This window comes from Ammospiza nelsoni, chromosome 3 (assembly GCF_027579445.1).
Source record: "Ammospiza nelsoni isolate bAmmNel1 chromosome 3, bAmmNel1.pri, whole genome shotgun sequence".
Taxonomy (NCBI): domain Eukaryota; kingdom Metazoa; phylum Chordata; class Aves; order Passeriformes; family Passerellidae; genus Ammospiza; species Ammospiza nelsoni.
In genome coordinates, this window is record NC_080635.1 from 24,061,197 (window position 1) to 24,076,967 (window position 15,771).

General features: G+C 40.1%; 2 protein-coding genes across 7 annotated transcripts in view; both read right to left on the bottom strand.

The window, feature by feature from the left end:
* Window positions 1-2,613: 2,613 nt before the first annotated feature.
* MRPS10 (mitochondrial ribosomal protein S10) lies at window positions 2,614-8,878 on the bottom strand. The gene is made up of 7 exons (XM_059467575.1): window positions 8,832-8,878; window positions 6,231-6,289; window positions 6,050-6,122; window positions 4,870-5,009; window positions 4,296-4,404; window positions 3,086-3,175; window positions 2,614-2,807 (listed from the first exon to the last, which is right to left on the bottom strand). The coding sequence occupies exons 1-7, from the start codon at window positions 8,865-8,867 to the stop codon at window positions 2,721-2,723; spliced, it is 594 nt and encodes a 197-aa protein (XP_059323558.1). The 5' UTR covers window positions 8,868-8,878; the 3' UTR covers window positions 2,614-2,720.
* A 699-nt stretch (window positions 8,879-9,577) lies between these two features.
* Window positions 9,578-15,771, bottom strand: part of TRERF1 (transcriptional regulating factor 1) — a 100,101-nt gene continuing 93,907 nt past the window's right edge. For all 6 annotated transcript variants that reach the window (XM_059467567.1, XM_059467572.1, XM_059467570.1 and 3 more), the window contains 4 exons: window positions 14,911-15,024; window positions 14,032-14,220; window positions 13,374-13,582; window positions 9,578-12,744 (listed from right to left, as the gene is read on the bottom strand). In XM_059467567.1, the coding sequence (XP_059323550.1) occupies window positions 12,423-12,744; window positions 13,374-13,582; window positions 14,032-14,220; window positions 14,911-15,024 (834 nt within the window). In that variant the 3' untranslated portion in view covers window positions 9,578-12,422. The remainder of the gene's footprint in view (window positions 12,745-13,373; window positions 13,583-14,031; window positions 14,221-14,910; window positions 15,025-15,771) is intronic.

Here is a 15,771-nt window from a genome sequence, read left to right on the forward strand (position 1 = left end):
AGTTATTCCTGCCTGTTGTTAATCCCATGGTCAGTCTCTTCAATAAACCCCTCTGGCCTGGGGAAAATTGTCTAAATCCAAACCATTCCACCGACCTGCTTTACCCAGTACCCCACAGCACACACACAGCAGCAGAGCTGGCTGTGCCCAGCAGCTGAAATTCCCTTGGCAGGTTCTATCAAAGCTAACATGTTATGTAACAACACTAAAATAAACGATTTCCAGCTAGCAGGGTGTTTTTAGTGAAGTTGGCAGTCATGCTCTGTAAGAGGAAAAATATTGCAAATCAATCCCACTTCTGTCAGGAACGTGAAAAAGGCAGTATATTTTTATGTTGCAAAATTGTTTCTTGTTGACTTACAATTTGGCATTGGGAGAAAGCAGGAAGAGCAGGAGTCTGCTCAGAGCTGAATCAGGAGAGCTCAAGAACTCTTTGGGGATTGCATTCTTGTGTATTAAAAAGGGAAAATTATAAGACCTTGGTGACAGAAAGCCTATAGCTCAGACTCCAGTGCTGTTTGTACACTCTTTCCAAAATTCTGGCTATGCTATTTCACACTACTTTGTGGAGTTTCAGTCTGCTTTTAAATATTGCCTTATGAATTAATAATAAATGGATCCCATTATTTTGTTCTGAATGCCAGCACTTGCTTCTGTGGCCACTTATTCACTAGAATGGGAAAGTTTTTCTAGCAGCTTAGAAGATTTGGTCCTGTAGCTTGAAGTCTATTGTCACCCGCTTTTCCTCTCTCCATCCTGACTTCAGTTTAACCATTGAAACCAATAATGATATTCCTGGATTTTTTTCCCTCTTTCTGCTCAACTCCTTCCTCCCTCCTCCCCATTCCTTGTGTGAGAAGGATCCTACTTGGGCAGTATTTGATGTTTAGGATTAACTACTTAAAATGTTGTGGTGCCATTGATGTGTGTCTTAGAAGATGTTTTTCCCAGGAAATGAACACCTCAGCTCTCTCTCGTGAGGCATGGGCAGTAAAGCAGCACTGATGCTGATATCCCACAGACCAGTGAACATGTAACCACTGTTGTATGATAATCTCTTTCTTAAATTACATCTCTCCACTTGAAAATTTTAAATAAAATTTTTAAATGAACTTGTAAAATCACCCTGGAGCTCCTAGTTGCTAACATGGTAACACATCACCAGCAATATTCTTTTTACAGATTTCTTATGCACCAGCATCTCTGATTCCAGCAATAATATTGGAAAGAAAGGAAGGAGAAAAACTTGCATTATTTGAAATCTGTTCTGCTGACCCCATTCTGTCAGCAACCACAACTAAACCCTGTCAGCAGAAATGTGCTGCTGCTACCTGTGTATCTCCAGCCCTTTTATCTGCATGATATTCCAGAGACAGATGGTTTATAAAAGCCACTTCCTTTATTTTAGAGAACTCTGCTAATATGAACAGAACAGATTCCTCCTTGTTGGCTTATTGCCTTCACTCTTTTGTCTCGCACCAACTCCTTTTCATGCCTTTCTTCATACCTGCTTTTCCACCTCGGTTTTGCCCTGCCCCTTGTGAGATTTTTTCATTTTAGTGCATGTTTTTAATTGAAGCAAATGCGTTGATCACACATTTTCTATCCAAATTTATGAATGGAGAGCTAAAATTTCAAATAATTTTGCCGTAAGTTTCTTAGACAGTGTAAATTACATGGTGGACTCTCATTTATAGTTTATAAAGTTGAATGCTTATTTATTAATATTGTATGCACTTCTTTGGATATAATGAAAAGAAAGATGTGTAAGCCACACCACTGGCTTGTAGCAAAGAGAAAGGAGTTCATGTCTTCCCTCTCTGTACATCACTCCTTTCATATTCAAACTGGAATTCTAGCAAGGTGAATCACACAGCTCTGCTGTGATGCAAGGCACATCCCACGTGGCATACATTGCCTTTGTATCAGGCAATGAAACTGCTGATCCTGATAATTTTGCTATATGGATGCAAAACTGGGCACTTCAGACAAAAATAATTTAAACTTTGGATGTCTGACTCCTAGGAACACAACAGAGCATGCTCAAACTCTGATGTCTGTAAATAGTATGAAGCATGGGGTATTTATTGCAACCACAAATGTTCTGACTGAAAAATCAGAGGAGGTGGTCAGTAGGAAGGAAGGTTACTTGAGAGGAAACCTAAAGCAATGGTGGGAGTGGTGCTGTTGGCACTTGCTAAGAAATGTGGCAGAAAGCAAAAACTGAGAATATAAGCAAAAACTGAGAATATGGTATAAGTAAGGGAAAGAAGATGGGAAATAGTTTATCCAACAAAGTAGTTTATCCAAAATTGATAAACTGATGACAGTCTGGCATCCATAATATTAAACTTGACACAAATGTGAAGTGGATTTGGTAGAATTTCAGCATTCAGAAGCCATCTAGTATCAAAAGGAGATGGTGAATTTATATTTATGCAAATATACAGACACTTTTACATATATAAGTAAAAATAAACTTTAGCTTTCTACAAACTTTTTATAGATTACCACAGTCACCGATCACAGAACACAGTAAAACTTCTTCTCTTTACAGCAGTTCAGTCTACATGTACTGGAGTTATGAGGAAAAATAACTTGATGAAACAAGAGTTTATACAATTTCTTTATAAGAGAACCTTTATTTAACAATGGACTGTCTCAGTAAATGAGGCTGATAGGAGCAATGAATTTCAGTACTAATGAAGTACCTGGTGTGTTCATGACTTTACTTCAGTTTCTTCTACTTGAGGTAGTGTATCCCAAACAGGTTTCTGAATGTGTTCTGGTATTTTCTCTATCTTAGTCTAAAAGGAAAGAAAAACAACCACTTACTGTACCAGCCAGCTCACATCTAACTACTTTGCTTTATTTATTCTGGTTTGAGACATGAATTAGATTTAAAATGCCACCTAGTGGCACTTCCAAGCAATAGAGCCTCTTTACCATTCACTATTTTGGAAAATCTTCCTATCAAACTACACTAATTTTCTCTGCTGACTTTCAGAAGCCTTCAGTAGTTACTGGTACTTGCATCAGGACTCATAACAGTAAATAATAATAATAATATGGGGTGGAAACTGACCTTTTTCACTTCCATGGCAACCCCTTCAGGTAAGTTTCGTTGCACGTACTCCAAGTAAACTGCAGCAGTACTGCTTGTTAGGTATTTTAACTAAAACAGAAAGATTTTTTTTTAATGAACCACTATTAATAATACTTCAAACAGAATTAAAAATAAATTGCCCTGGCTTCTTTAGCCCTTGCTATGGGGACCAAACATCTTACAGGAAGCCAACTTCCATAATATTCTGAACAGAAGCAGTTCATCTGTACTCAACTCTCATGCAAGTGTAAAGTAGTTACTTCATTCCACAGAACTGCATATGCTGCCTGGGAGCACATGCACTGAGTATGATAGAAGTGGTGGATCTTAACACTGCAGCTATCAGATGAAATTAATTACAGATTACACAACAATCACCAGTTTTTCTATACTGCCGAAGTTCAAGCCTGTTACAAATCCTGCAACTCCAGAGTGCCACTGAAACACTGATTGTTTAGTTTCTCCTGGATCCACTGAATTACTGATCCTTTAGGTTTTCCTGGAAGGCAAGAATAGGGCTTATGGTCTGTGGGCAGCCACTCATACTGCACTCGTGTCAGGGGACTTAGAGGTCCCATTTTGCTAAGCACTGTGCAAATATACAGTTAGACACCCAGGAGCCACAAAATGCTGGAAGTAAACCTTTCTTCTAAGAAAGTCAACCACAGCTGCATTCTAAACCATACAGATGCCTGTGTCATCAGCCACAGAGCTGGTGGTTTGTCTATGCTTCCTTTCTTCAACTTCCTACATGCAGTTTTAGTTTGCCACATGAAGCTGCACAGGACACAAATAAGGCTGCTCAAAAACATCAGACCAATTCACAGAGAACAGAACCCTTAGTGACTGGCAACGCCAATGATTTATCTGCATCTTCTTCCCTTCCTGAGAAAACTCTCATCCATATGTTTTTTGGAAACCAAGAGCATAACACACATCAATTCTACTTTACTCTCTTTAGCCATTTTTTCAGCTCTTAAGATGATGGTAAAAATAAAAAACTTTTTGGTCCAAAAATGATGTAGGCTGTGCATTCAGAATAACTTGTGTTGCGTATTATGTAACTAGGTCAGCTGTTTTCTAATATTCTGCTGCATTCTCCTCCCCAAAACATTTTTATTCGTGCATTAGCATGTAGTAATATCTCTGAACTGTGCATCTAGAACAATTTTGTTTCCTTCTTTCTTACCTCTAAACACATGTAATGTGTTCTCATTTCATACTGAACTCTGTGCTTCTTGTAAATGTGTACGGATTTGAGAAGTGTAAATCGCTCTATCGTCTTCGGGGGTTTATCTCTGAGCAAAGAAGAAAAGGAAATTTTCATGTTATATAAAGGATGATAATACACGTTTATCTGAAAGATTATGCTGAGATCTCTGTTCTTATTTGACATTTAGAAGATCTACAAGGAAATATCAAACACTGGTACAGTTTGTTATTAACTCACATGGGCATGGTTAACACTTAGGTATTAACCATGGATCTACAGCACTGACAGCTGTACTGGAAGTACTGTCAGTATCCTTCATGGGGATAAAAAGCACTTCCACTATGGCAGCGCTGAGTGCAGAACTGCTGCTGCTTTCTCATCACTGTCCTCCCAGCAAAGAAGTGTTAGGTCTATAATCTGAGAAAAAAAATGTCAGATTACAGCCATGTCTTATAAAAAGAAAAAAATCCTTCTACGCAGAGGACCTGAATTACAGTAGACAACAGAAGCATCATCTCACTCCATAGCACTCTACAGATCAGTTACTTACACTTTTTCAACAGAGATGCCAAGTTCTTTAGCTGCAAGCACTGCAAAATATTCATAGCTGTCCAACACAGCTTTATCGTGGCCTTTAACTAAAATGGACAATCTCTTGTACAGCGTTTCTGGCTCATCTGAAATAGACACCTGCATTTGTGAAGAAAGGACAAGAGTTACCACACCACGTTCTCCTTAATTAATGCATGCACTGTGTATTTCCTTAGCCTGCATGCCCCATTTGTAAAAGAGCAAAAACACCCCACAACCTGTTGAGCTGCTTAGTTTAGTTTATCTAACAGAATCTGCCTGCATTACCTTGACTGACAGATCTCACTCTACCCAGGGAAGGCAAAGTGTGAAGAGATAGCTAACTTCTGAACATTTAGGTAAGATTTCTTCTACCAAAAAAGGAATGCCAGATGGATATAAGGAGGACAACACTAGCAACAGCAAGAACAAAACTCATTGTTGAAGCAAATCTGGAGCACTGTTTGTATTTTATAGAGCAGTGTGCAAATACCCAAGAGTTTGCTTGGGCATGGAAATTAAATAGACCATTATGGACAGCAACCAGAATTCTCACTTTACTAAGCTCTAAGACTATTTTAAACACAGCAGTCTTCCCCAGGTGTATTAACCTTCATGTTTGTACAAGAGCAAGTTTATGACTTTCAGTTAGAGCTTCAATTTCTGATGGTTTGGGCTCACTGTGATCACTGGAAGAGCCTTAATGAGTGCAGAAGTGCTGATTTTCCCAGAGGTTCACTCCTAGGCACACTAAACGCAGCAGTACCAGCCCCAGCAGGAAGGCTGGATCAGCACTGTAGATCTAATACTGCCTGTCAGATGTTTCTGAAGCCCTTGTCAAAAGGCTGCTAAGCTGCTGCAGCACTGAACTGAATATGGCCAAAAAGTTGGTGTTTCATAGTTACAGCTGCACAGAAAAGGGAGAAAGTTACTGAGAGGCATCTGTGAGCTACAGAAATCATGCTGGGAAAAAAAACCAAATCCCACACCAAAACAGAAGACCTCAAATACCAATAATCTAAATTATTTCTTTTTCTATGACAAATTTGACATCACTAAGGCAGACCTTCAAAAAGCTGCAAGAAAAGAATTCATGTTTTTCTAGATGTCCTTTTTATTACTAAGAAAACATATAAAATACTGTGTTACAGAACACTCACCAAAGGATTAGTCTTGGGCTCCTGTGTCTCAACATGGGATCCAGCCAGCCGTGCTCCCAGCAAGGTGGAGCTCCTAGAAATACAGCCATGGGGAAAGCATAAAATAAGTTGTTAAAGTTGGATTTGATTTTTTCAGGGACTATGGAGGAGCAGTGGAAGGAGGAGGGGCTGTTACACTTACGGAAGAAAAGACTGCTTTTGCATAATTCTGCTTGCATAACTGACAGGAAAAGCTGATCCCTGTATAAAACAGATAAGTTATGTTATGGTGATCTTCCCCAAACCAGAAAGCAGCCAGTTAATACAGGTTTATTAAAGATTACTTTTTTGCACACCAAAGCACAGCATATTCCTAGGCACTGATTTGACAAATGGGAAAGTTTGCTCCATTGGAAAAGACAGGAAATCAGGAGCATGGAAATGTATTTCAGTATACAATGGCACCTAAAAAAGAAGCACATTAAGGGCACAGTAACAGTATGCATTTACTACTGAGGCACCTGAGTAGCAATCATAAGCATATTTTTAACAGAAAAAAAAATTTTTTGTGGCATCATATGCCATTTCAGTATATGATAATATTTTCTACTTAGTTTTACTTTCATGGTACAATATATGTAAGTTTTGTCAAGTGACAAGCCTAAGCAGGACTTCAAAAAGCAACTGAAAGCAGTATCCTATAAATGCAAAAATTTAGGGAGAAATTTACTGTTATTTCAGAAAAAAAGTTCCTTGAACTTTTGTTCTTTGTTCTCTTCAATTTTGAACACCTGTTCTTTTGAAGAGAACATTTAAATAGAAATACTTCCTAGAAGCCAATGAACCATGTTTAAAAGTTAACATGATTTTCTGTTAGAAAAGGAATATAGTTGTTGATCATGTAACATTACTGTCTTTCATACCAGAATAATTGTTCCCTTCTGAACATTATGTGGTTTCTAGCTTCCTTCCACTAATTCTTAATTTGGCAAAGTTATAGACTGACTGCTTGAGCGGGGGAAAAAGGAACTCTGACTTATCAGAACCTCAGAGCTGCAGCAGAATGCTGAAGCCAAATTAGTTACTTATCCTGCCCCCTGATGCTCTTTTTTGCCATGTGCTGGAGTCACAGCTTTAAGAGAGAAGACAGATACCCCAGCCAAGAGTTATACAGGTGACTGTCTAATCAAATCATCAGAAACCAGCCAGATTTTACACTTTTTCAGGTAATCTTACTGCAGTTGCCCGTGGATATGCATAACTGACTCTATGATGCCACTAGGTCCCTAACATTTTCCAGTATGCACCATACATTCATTGTACATCAGCAGTGAGCAAAACTTTTCTGAAGTAGTTTTGGCTCAGTCACAATTTATCCACAAATGCTGCTTCCCATAAAGAAGATGTCTGCAGGAAGAGGAGGGGAGATTTCTGTTACAAAGCTGACTATAGTACTCCCCTTATGCAATCCTTTCAAATCCAGACCTTCACAGAGGCATTACTTTTACATTTTTTAAGTGCATAACAAGACAGGCAATTTTAGGAGCACTGAATATTTGTCACCGTAGTTGATAGTCATTCAGAAGGTTTCAAAGTTTATGCTGGGAACTATCTGACCCTCAATAGCTAAAAGAAGTGAAATACAGCTAGTAATTGTCTAATGACAAATGTAAGGCTATCAACTGTAATCATAACTGAATTTTTTAATCTGTTTTGGGTTTTTCAATGCATGTGCATATGCAGTCTATGCTATGTATTCTTTTACTTGTAACTACTTGACGTGGTAATAAGGATTTATTATTTGCATGCAAAGATAAATGCACTCATAGGTATTGTGCTATGTGGTTTTAGATACAAAAATTTCAGTCTTAATGTAATAAAAATGAATAAAACAAAACCTGATTAAGCAGCAGAGTCCTATCCCACACACTAACGTCTGCAGCCTTTCCAATATTCTATGACTGCACATGTTATTCCTACCACATGCCATTTCCCTTTGTTACTAATTAAGCAGATCTGCATCAAGTCAAAAGATTTTGTAACATTAAATTAAAGGTGTTCTATGCAAATTTTGACAAAATGATACACTGAATACCTCAAGAGCTAGATATTACATTCAGTGGGCAGGAATTCGTAAACAGCTTCACCGTCTGATTTAATGATGTGCTCTTGCTAATGGCCATCATAGAAGGTGGAAATGACACTCAAAAACTGCAATATAACAGAACCAAGACTGCACAAAACATAATTACCCCCTCCTAGTGCAAAGTAGCCTTAATTTTGTTTGGCTGAGAGCCTCTGAAGTGTCAGGGGGAGACAGACGCTGAAAGGCAAGTCCAGAACACACAGCATAGACAGAAGAGAGATTAGGGCTTCAGAAAATCCAATTTTCCCAATTTGGGAAAAAGCAATCACTGTTTTTAAGTCCAAACTAGCAATCATCATCAGCGCACTACGCTTTCCTGTTATTTTACGTTGTAACTTCCAAGCTTTGAAACTTTTTAGACTAGAAACTCGCCTAGCACATGGCCTCCAAATCCAAGTCACCTAATTCTTCACTATCCCTTCCACCCGCACTAACTGCGGGAAAACCACAGAACTGCAGCCAGGAGCTCTGAGGACCCGCCAGGCGATGATGGTGCGCAGAGACACAGTCCCACGCTGTCCAGCCCCAGCCCTCCCGGAGCCCGAAGGACAGCATTTGCCACGTCCCCTTTTCCCACTCCCCTCAGGAATGAAGACACCAAGGAAAAGGACGAGGAAGCGGACACTCCCGCGTCCCCTGTCCCGCCGCACACCGCACCTGACAGAGCCGCCGCCACAGCCAGCCCGCCGCCATCTTGGCTCCGCCCCTGCCCGCCCGGAAGGAGAAGCGCGGCCGCGGCCCGCACCTCCTTCCCCGCCTGGGCGGCTCAGCCCGCACCTCCTTCCCCGCCGGGGCGGCAGCGCTCGGCGGTGCGGAGGCGATCTTGGAGCTCCCATGGCGCCGCAGGAGCCGTACGAGCCCCAGCTCTGCTCCCCAGCCCGGTCCCGCCTCCCCCCAGCGCTGCCTCGGGGCAGCACCGACGGAGGAGCTGCTCCCCCTCAGCCGCTTCCCGCCGACGGCGGCCGCCGGCCCCCTCACGCCTCCCCGGCCTGGTCTCTAGGAATCCTTTCGAAAAAAACCAAACCAAAACAAAACCAATTACACGAATCGTCGTTTTCAACTTTCTCCCCGCTCTTAAAAATATTTCAAAAAGGGATACAAGCCCGTTAGAGCAAAACCCATTCGACTGTATTTTACCGATATATAAAAATGACTGGCAATGGCACATAAATCCCTTTCTTTTCACACATATAAATAGCGATTAATAATACAACACAGCTTTTGATCGGTACCAAATCTTTAAAGGGGGTAGGGAAATAAAAAAATGTTGATTTTTGCCACTAAACGATCCTTAAATACACACAACCAGGTAGGCAGTGTAGAGTGAGATTAACCTGAAATTAAGTTGTGTGCAAGTAAAATGCTAAACACAGGAACCTGAAACCAGCATAGATCACAAGCTCTATCAAATGTATATATATTTTTTATTTTGTTACTTCCTTTGCCACCTAAAATTACAGTCTGCTTTTTACACTAAAACACCTAAAATATTTACACAACCATCTTCTAATAAAATAACAGTTAAATATTGAAAATAAGATTTTTCTCATAAAATATGTTTTCTGTATGTACACGTTTTATCAAAGAGGACTAGCTCCAATATTGAATAGTTTTCCATCATCAACCATCAGCAAGAAAAAAGTTTTCTGAAACAAAATTATGTTCAACTCATGTACAAATATGCAGAACAGCACATTTAACATCAGCCAATGCAACACTTAACGACGAAGTCAATGTTTGAGGCCTAAATCATGTACTGCTTAGGAAATGTGCATTTATCTTTTTTCCTTTATGAATAACTTCTTTGGTTATCATTGTTCTATTCTTGGCTGTACAATAAAACAGCACCCAATTGATGTTACTTAACCAGGCATATGTATATGTGTACATATATTCATAGGTACTAAGTTTAGCACAGGTCCTATGCAACTGTTACTAAAAAGTGTCACTGTAGATTCTTTAATACAGAGCTACTCTTCAGAATCAAGCCCCTAAATTTCTACTGTATTTCACTCAGTTCTTCAAGCAGAACTCCGATTTCAATCATTATTTTGCTTAAACAGTTTTTAACCACCAGGAACCTGAACACCTGTCCGTTTTCCAGTGTAGAGCCTTTCTCACAAAGATCCTTAAAGGTTGAAAATGATAGAAGCCTGGGAGAGGAAGAGTAGACTCTGCTGGGCTGTTTCTAACACAGACTCCTGAAAGCCAACACGTTTTAATGCTCACAAAAGCCTCCACCACTTTGCAAACCATGAAGACTTGCAGTATCTATGAGATTTTTTGTCAGTGGGTCTTGCTGGTGGTACAGAGTTGAGCACCCAGGCTGCTGAACCTGGGTTGCATATGGCCCCTGTGAAATGTCACAGCATGGACAGGAACTGCTGGGCAATGTGCTGAGTGGCACGTTGGCAAAGAAAAGGCTGCTGCTGCCTGATCTCCTGAAGCTCAAGGGTACAATGACTGAGAACATCACCTCTTATGTAACGGGAGAAATTCCACCCACTGCAAAAACCTACTGCAAAAGGGTCGAACCCTACTGCAAAAACCTCTGGAAAACCCCGCAGAACACAAAAACAATCACGTACCCAGGAACTTCACTAACCGGAAACTGAGAAGTTCTTTCCATTCTCCTGAAGGGTTGTTCTTTAGCATCAGAACATTTGACCTTAAGCAGAAACTTGAGGTCATTTGGCTTCACATATTTGGCTTTGACAGAGAAGGCACTTCTCTCTGTCAGTGGGTCCCACTGGTTCTGAACTTGTGTGGTCCAGTAAATCCTATAAAAGTGCTGTGATTTACCCTCCTTTTGCATAGTTAAACAAGGATAACATGTAGAAAATAAGACCCACCATCCCTCAGATTCTGGTGAAGATATTAGGAATATGGCAAAAAGAACCCAATAAAATAAAACCCAACTTATTTAAAAAAAAACAACCAAACAAACCTGAAGCCTGGAAGATCTGAAATAAGTCTTATAGTATTTTATAAAGTTAACAAAACTCCTCTAATGTGCAAAATTCACAAGAAAATCAGTGCTGCTGCCTGTGAGAGCTCTGCAATCAGCATTTGTATTCTGTAATTAAAGGTCCACTCAACCTAACTCCATTTCTTCCTTGTTTTATTCTGCAACATACAATTATCATATCCTGTTTAATCAGAGAACCAGATCTAAATTTATATAAACTCAGATGTTATGTGTCCAGCACGTAGATCTGAACCTAGGGAAGGAGAAATGGTCATTAAACAGGGGCATCAACTCACCTCTGCAGCATGTTTATAGTAAATAAACAACAGCTGAATTTGATGCAATGAAGAGGACTGAAAATGGCACAAGGGTAACACATATACCTAGGTGCTGAAAGCACATCAATCTCTTTTCCAATGGCAAGAATGCTTCCCTGTGTTTGCCTGGTGAGAGAGCAAGCATTGCTTGAGCACACACTCCCCTAAAACCACAGAGATGGCTATTCCACAGTGTGATTTATTGTCACAGGACAATATTTCCAGTGCAATCTGATTACCAAGGCAGTGTTCCTGATTCAGTGTTCCCATCAGAGGATGTCAACCATAGAGCAATAATTTTCCTTCTTCAATCTTGGAAATTAGGTCATTTTCAAATCAGCAGATCAAAACCTTGCTAAATGGAATGTCTAAAATGTCCTGTGTAACCAAGACAGAACTGAAAATGAACTGTGACATTACTAACTCTTTCACAGTTAAACCAGATCTTCTCTTCTTCCATCTTGCTTAAAATGGCAGCACAAAGACAAATAATGTAATGGTATCTTTAAGAGAGATGACATTTACTCTCTAGAAGATGCTGGAAATGATCCAATATAGACAAAAAAAAATGTTTCATCAGAAGTGTGTGAAATTTATTCTTGTAATTGGGGTAAAATGAAACTTGGAAGAGTTAAAGACTAAAGATTCTACCAGGACCATCTGGTAGGAACTGAGAGCAGAACCATGAACTTGTGTAATTAGTGGCCTTGGAAGTTATCAGCAAAAAGAGCTCAGATAAAAACACCTTATAAGAATATTTGTACCAATTATTTATTTCTTCCCCCAAGACACAAATTAATAAAAAAAAAAGGGAAAAAAGCAGATTTTTTTTTTCTAGACCTGGATAAAAGAATTATAATTTTCAACAGGTAGTTTACAATCAGTGGGAATAAACAAGCAGTCCAGGTTTCCTGATTGATCCATTCAGGGTGTGCTCAGTAGCTGTCTATCAAACAATTTTATTTACAACTCAGCATCATCCTGCAGTAGATCTGGATCTTCATCATCCAGTAAGAGGTCAGCATCCATGACTTCATTCTCTTCCATGACATCACCCAGATCCGGAACAACATCATCATCAATGTCACCAACATTTTCAACATGTTTAACCAGGCTCATGTGATCCAGGGGGATCAAACTATGCCCAGCTGGCCCAGTAGTTCTTGCAATAGTGGCTGCCATTTCTGCTGCTACAGCAGCTTTCTGAGCCTTCTGCCTTTGCTGTTCTTCTTGTTGTCTGTGAGTCTTCATATGAGCATTGCGGCTTTTGATTTTGAAAAAGACCCTAAATTTTAAAGGGAAAAAAAATCAGATTAAAATGCACTGCTTTTGATGAAATGAGCCAAAAAAGACTCAACAACTTATCAGTACATTTGCTTCCTTGTCCTGAAATAGAAGTCAGTGAAGTCTGCAATGCCATGGTGTGAATTTCAAGGACATATTACCAGATTTATACATCCTGATGGTATCAAAATGGCCTACTCTGATTTTGCCAGAGGTAGTTTGTAGCTCCCACACCTGCTTCAGTATCTATGCACATCATAATTTTACCTCTATCAGTTTCACAACCATCTTGCACAACAGGAAGAAAGTGAACGATTACCACGATGGGCAAACTCAAGCACAGAAACACAGATAAAGTTGCCCACTGTCTCATCCAAGTCAGTGATGAAGCAGGAAGCTGGAATGTCAGATGTAAAAATTCTAGCAGGTAAGTGGAAAATAGGAGTAAATGCTGCAGGGGCATCCAAAATGTCATGCAAACCTATCTCTCACAGTTTTGGTAAGAGAACGTATCATCTAGGGGGAAAACTTCTTCCAAGACAATCAGAGCAAAACACGAAGTTTGTTCACAGCACGGCTGGAATGGAATCTAAACAGGAAGAGGCGATGCTGTACTGCAGTCACACTTACCTGCCACACTCCTTGCAAGGAAAGATCGTGGTTGGGTCGGTCTCGCCGCTCGTTGTGCTGTGGGCAGGGGAGCTCTTGATGGAGCAGTATCCGCTCTGCGTACCGGATTTCTGCTTGGTGCCGGGCATGGTGCAGCGCGTTTTCGTCACCTGGTTTGTCCCTCCGTGAATGCGAGCGTGGCCGTTCAGCGCCTGCCGGGAACTGAACACCTGCAGGGAGCGGGTGGAGGGGAGGGGAAAAAAAGAACCCCAAGAAATCACAAGGCAACACTGGAACTGCAGGAAGTAGGATGCCGAATGCTTATCACAACAGAACAAGTGTACATGTCTAATATGCACCATCTACTCACTCAAATGGTGCTTGCTTTCAGCAATATCCCACTATAATTGAAGATAGTCACAATAAAACAAAGCAGTGAGCTATCCTATTATTAAAGTTGTGTAACCTACACAACTTTAATAATTGTGGAGCTGTTGGAGCTGTTGCCATATAGTATTTCTCAACGGTACATCATCTCAGAATTCAGTTTTCTGTATAGATCAAACAGCTTCTATTTTATGGGATGGGAATTAAAAGGAGTCAAAATCACAATTCACTAGTTTACACATACGACCACCACCACCATCCTCTCCCTGTTAAGTATACCAAACTCACGTACAGCGCCACAGTTTGGCATTTCACAGATGAAGGAGGATGAAGACAGTGAAAGACCCTGAACGGCAGGTAGATCTATAGGTCCAACAAGAGAGATTGCTGGTGGGTCAGGTGACTTCTGCATTTCCCTTTCTTCCTTTCTGTCTTCTTCAATCTCCTCATCTTCCTCTAACACTTCCTCTTCTCCACTTGTCTAGAACAGACAGCGCATTTAAGGAACATTAGAAATATAGTAAGACAGCTCTGGATAGTAGGACATACACAGCTCTGGAACAGCATGTTGTTAAGTCAAGTGTGTTCCCAGTATTACTGTTTCTTCCCATCCTGAATGAACTTTTGGTCTTACTGGAGCTACCACCCCTTAATGGATAAGTTATAGCTTCTCTGCATAAAGCTTCTCTGCAGTGCTCAAGGCAGCCTCCATGTGTATTATGGAGCTGTGGCTCCAAAGATCTGCAGATTCCAGGTGCAGTGCTGTCCTCTTGCCATCAGAAAAGCCATGTATGCTGTACTTGTAGTAAAGTTACTCTAACAAAACCCCAAAACGACCAGCCAAAAAAACCCCAACCCACAAACCAACACATCCCAAGTGGTATTTGTATTGGAATGTTAGAGCAGCCTTTAGGAGCAGACATGGGCACAAGCATAATTTACGGAGGTTTCCCTGGACTGCAGTTAGATAATGCACTTTAATCTGGTTGCAGTCCAGCCAAACAAATCTTAAGGTAGCTGAGGTCACAAAATGTTCATACAGAACATAATTTAGAGTTATGGAATAATTTCTACTGGAAGATACCTATGTCACCTAATTCAACCTCCTCCTCAAAAAAGAACAAAGAAAAATTATCAAGTGTTAAACCTTCTCATGTTCCTTTAGACTTACCAAGCATTCATCTCTTTTCTTCTCTAAGCGCGTTCTGTGTTTCCGTCCCAAACGCAAGATTTTCTTCCAGGTATAGTAGTACTCCACACATTGTGCAACTGTCTTAGACTTAACCTGCAGAAAGGAATTGCAGAAATAGTCCCATCTTAATTTTCTGCTTTCATTCAACACAATTTTAATATATTCCGACAGGTACGCCTTATTCCTCAAACATTCAAATGGATTAAAAAAAAAAGGCAGTTTGAGTACAACAGGAATACTCTTGTAGAATAATTATTTTTAAGATTTTTTTCAGTCAAATTTGTGTTGACTTTTTCAACTTCAGAAGATTTCTCTGGCATTCCCTAAACTCCAGACAGAAAATGACTCAGAATGTACTCTTGTAGCTCAGTTGTACAGTATCACTGAGAAATCTAGGAATTAAGACTTGACTCACATAAATCCACATATTTTTCAACATTTGAGCTAACAAGTAGGGTATTGTGCCCTGAGATTTATAACCTTGTCTTTTCTGCTTTTGTGGCAGAACATGAAAAGTAAGCCCAAACACATTTTCTCTTTATTAAGGTTTCAACCCTTCCTGGCACCAGGCTCAATTTCAGCAACTCTGGTACCTTGTAACAAGCTGCCAGAGAACACTGTGATGATAACAGAAAATCATACTTGTCCCATACATAAAATGCCACGATTTGGATTCCAGGTGTGAAAACTTTCACATGTAATAACAAGAGGAACAACTTTTAATTATTTATAACTGTTTTTTACATGTATCTAATGCACAGCTACAAACAGTGCCTATTGGTGTTCTTGTAACCACTGCTGCCTCTATGCCTGCAACCAGCTAGTCCGGCGCTGGAGGGA

Excerpts from the sequence above, each read along its gene's own strand:
- MRPS10 (XM_059467575.1), bottom strand. The coding sequence starts at position 8,867 with ATGGCGGCGGGCTGGCTGTGGCGGCGGCTCTGTCAG. Across the intron at positions 6,290-8,831 it reads TGTGGCGGCGGCTCTGTCAG|GGATCAGCTTTTCCTGTCAG; the intron begins GTGCGGTGTGCG and ends TGTTTTATACAG. Across the intron at positions 4,405-4,869 it reads GGCATCTCTGTTGAAAAAGT|AGATAAACCCCCGAAGACGA; the intron begins GTAAGTAACTGA and ends TTCTTTGCTCAG.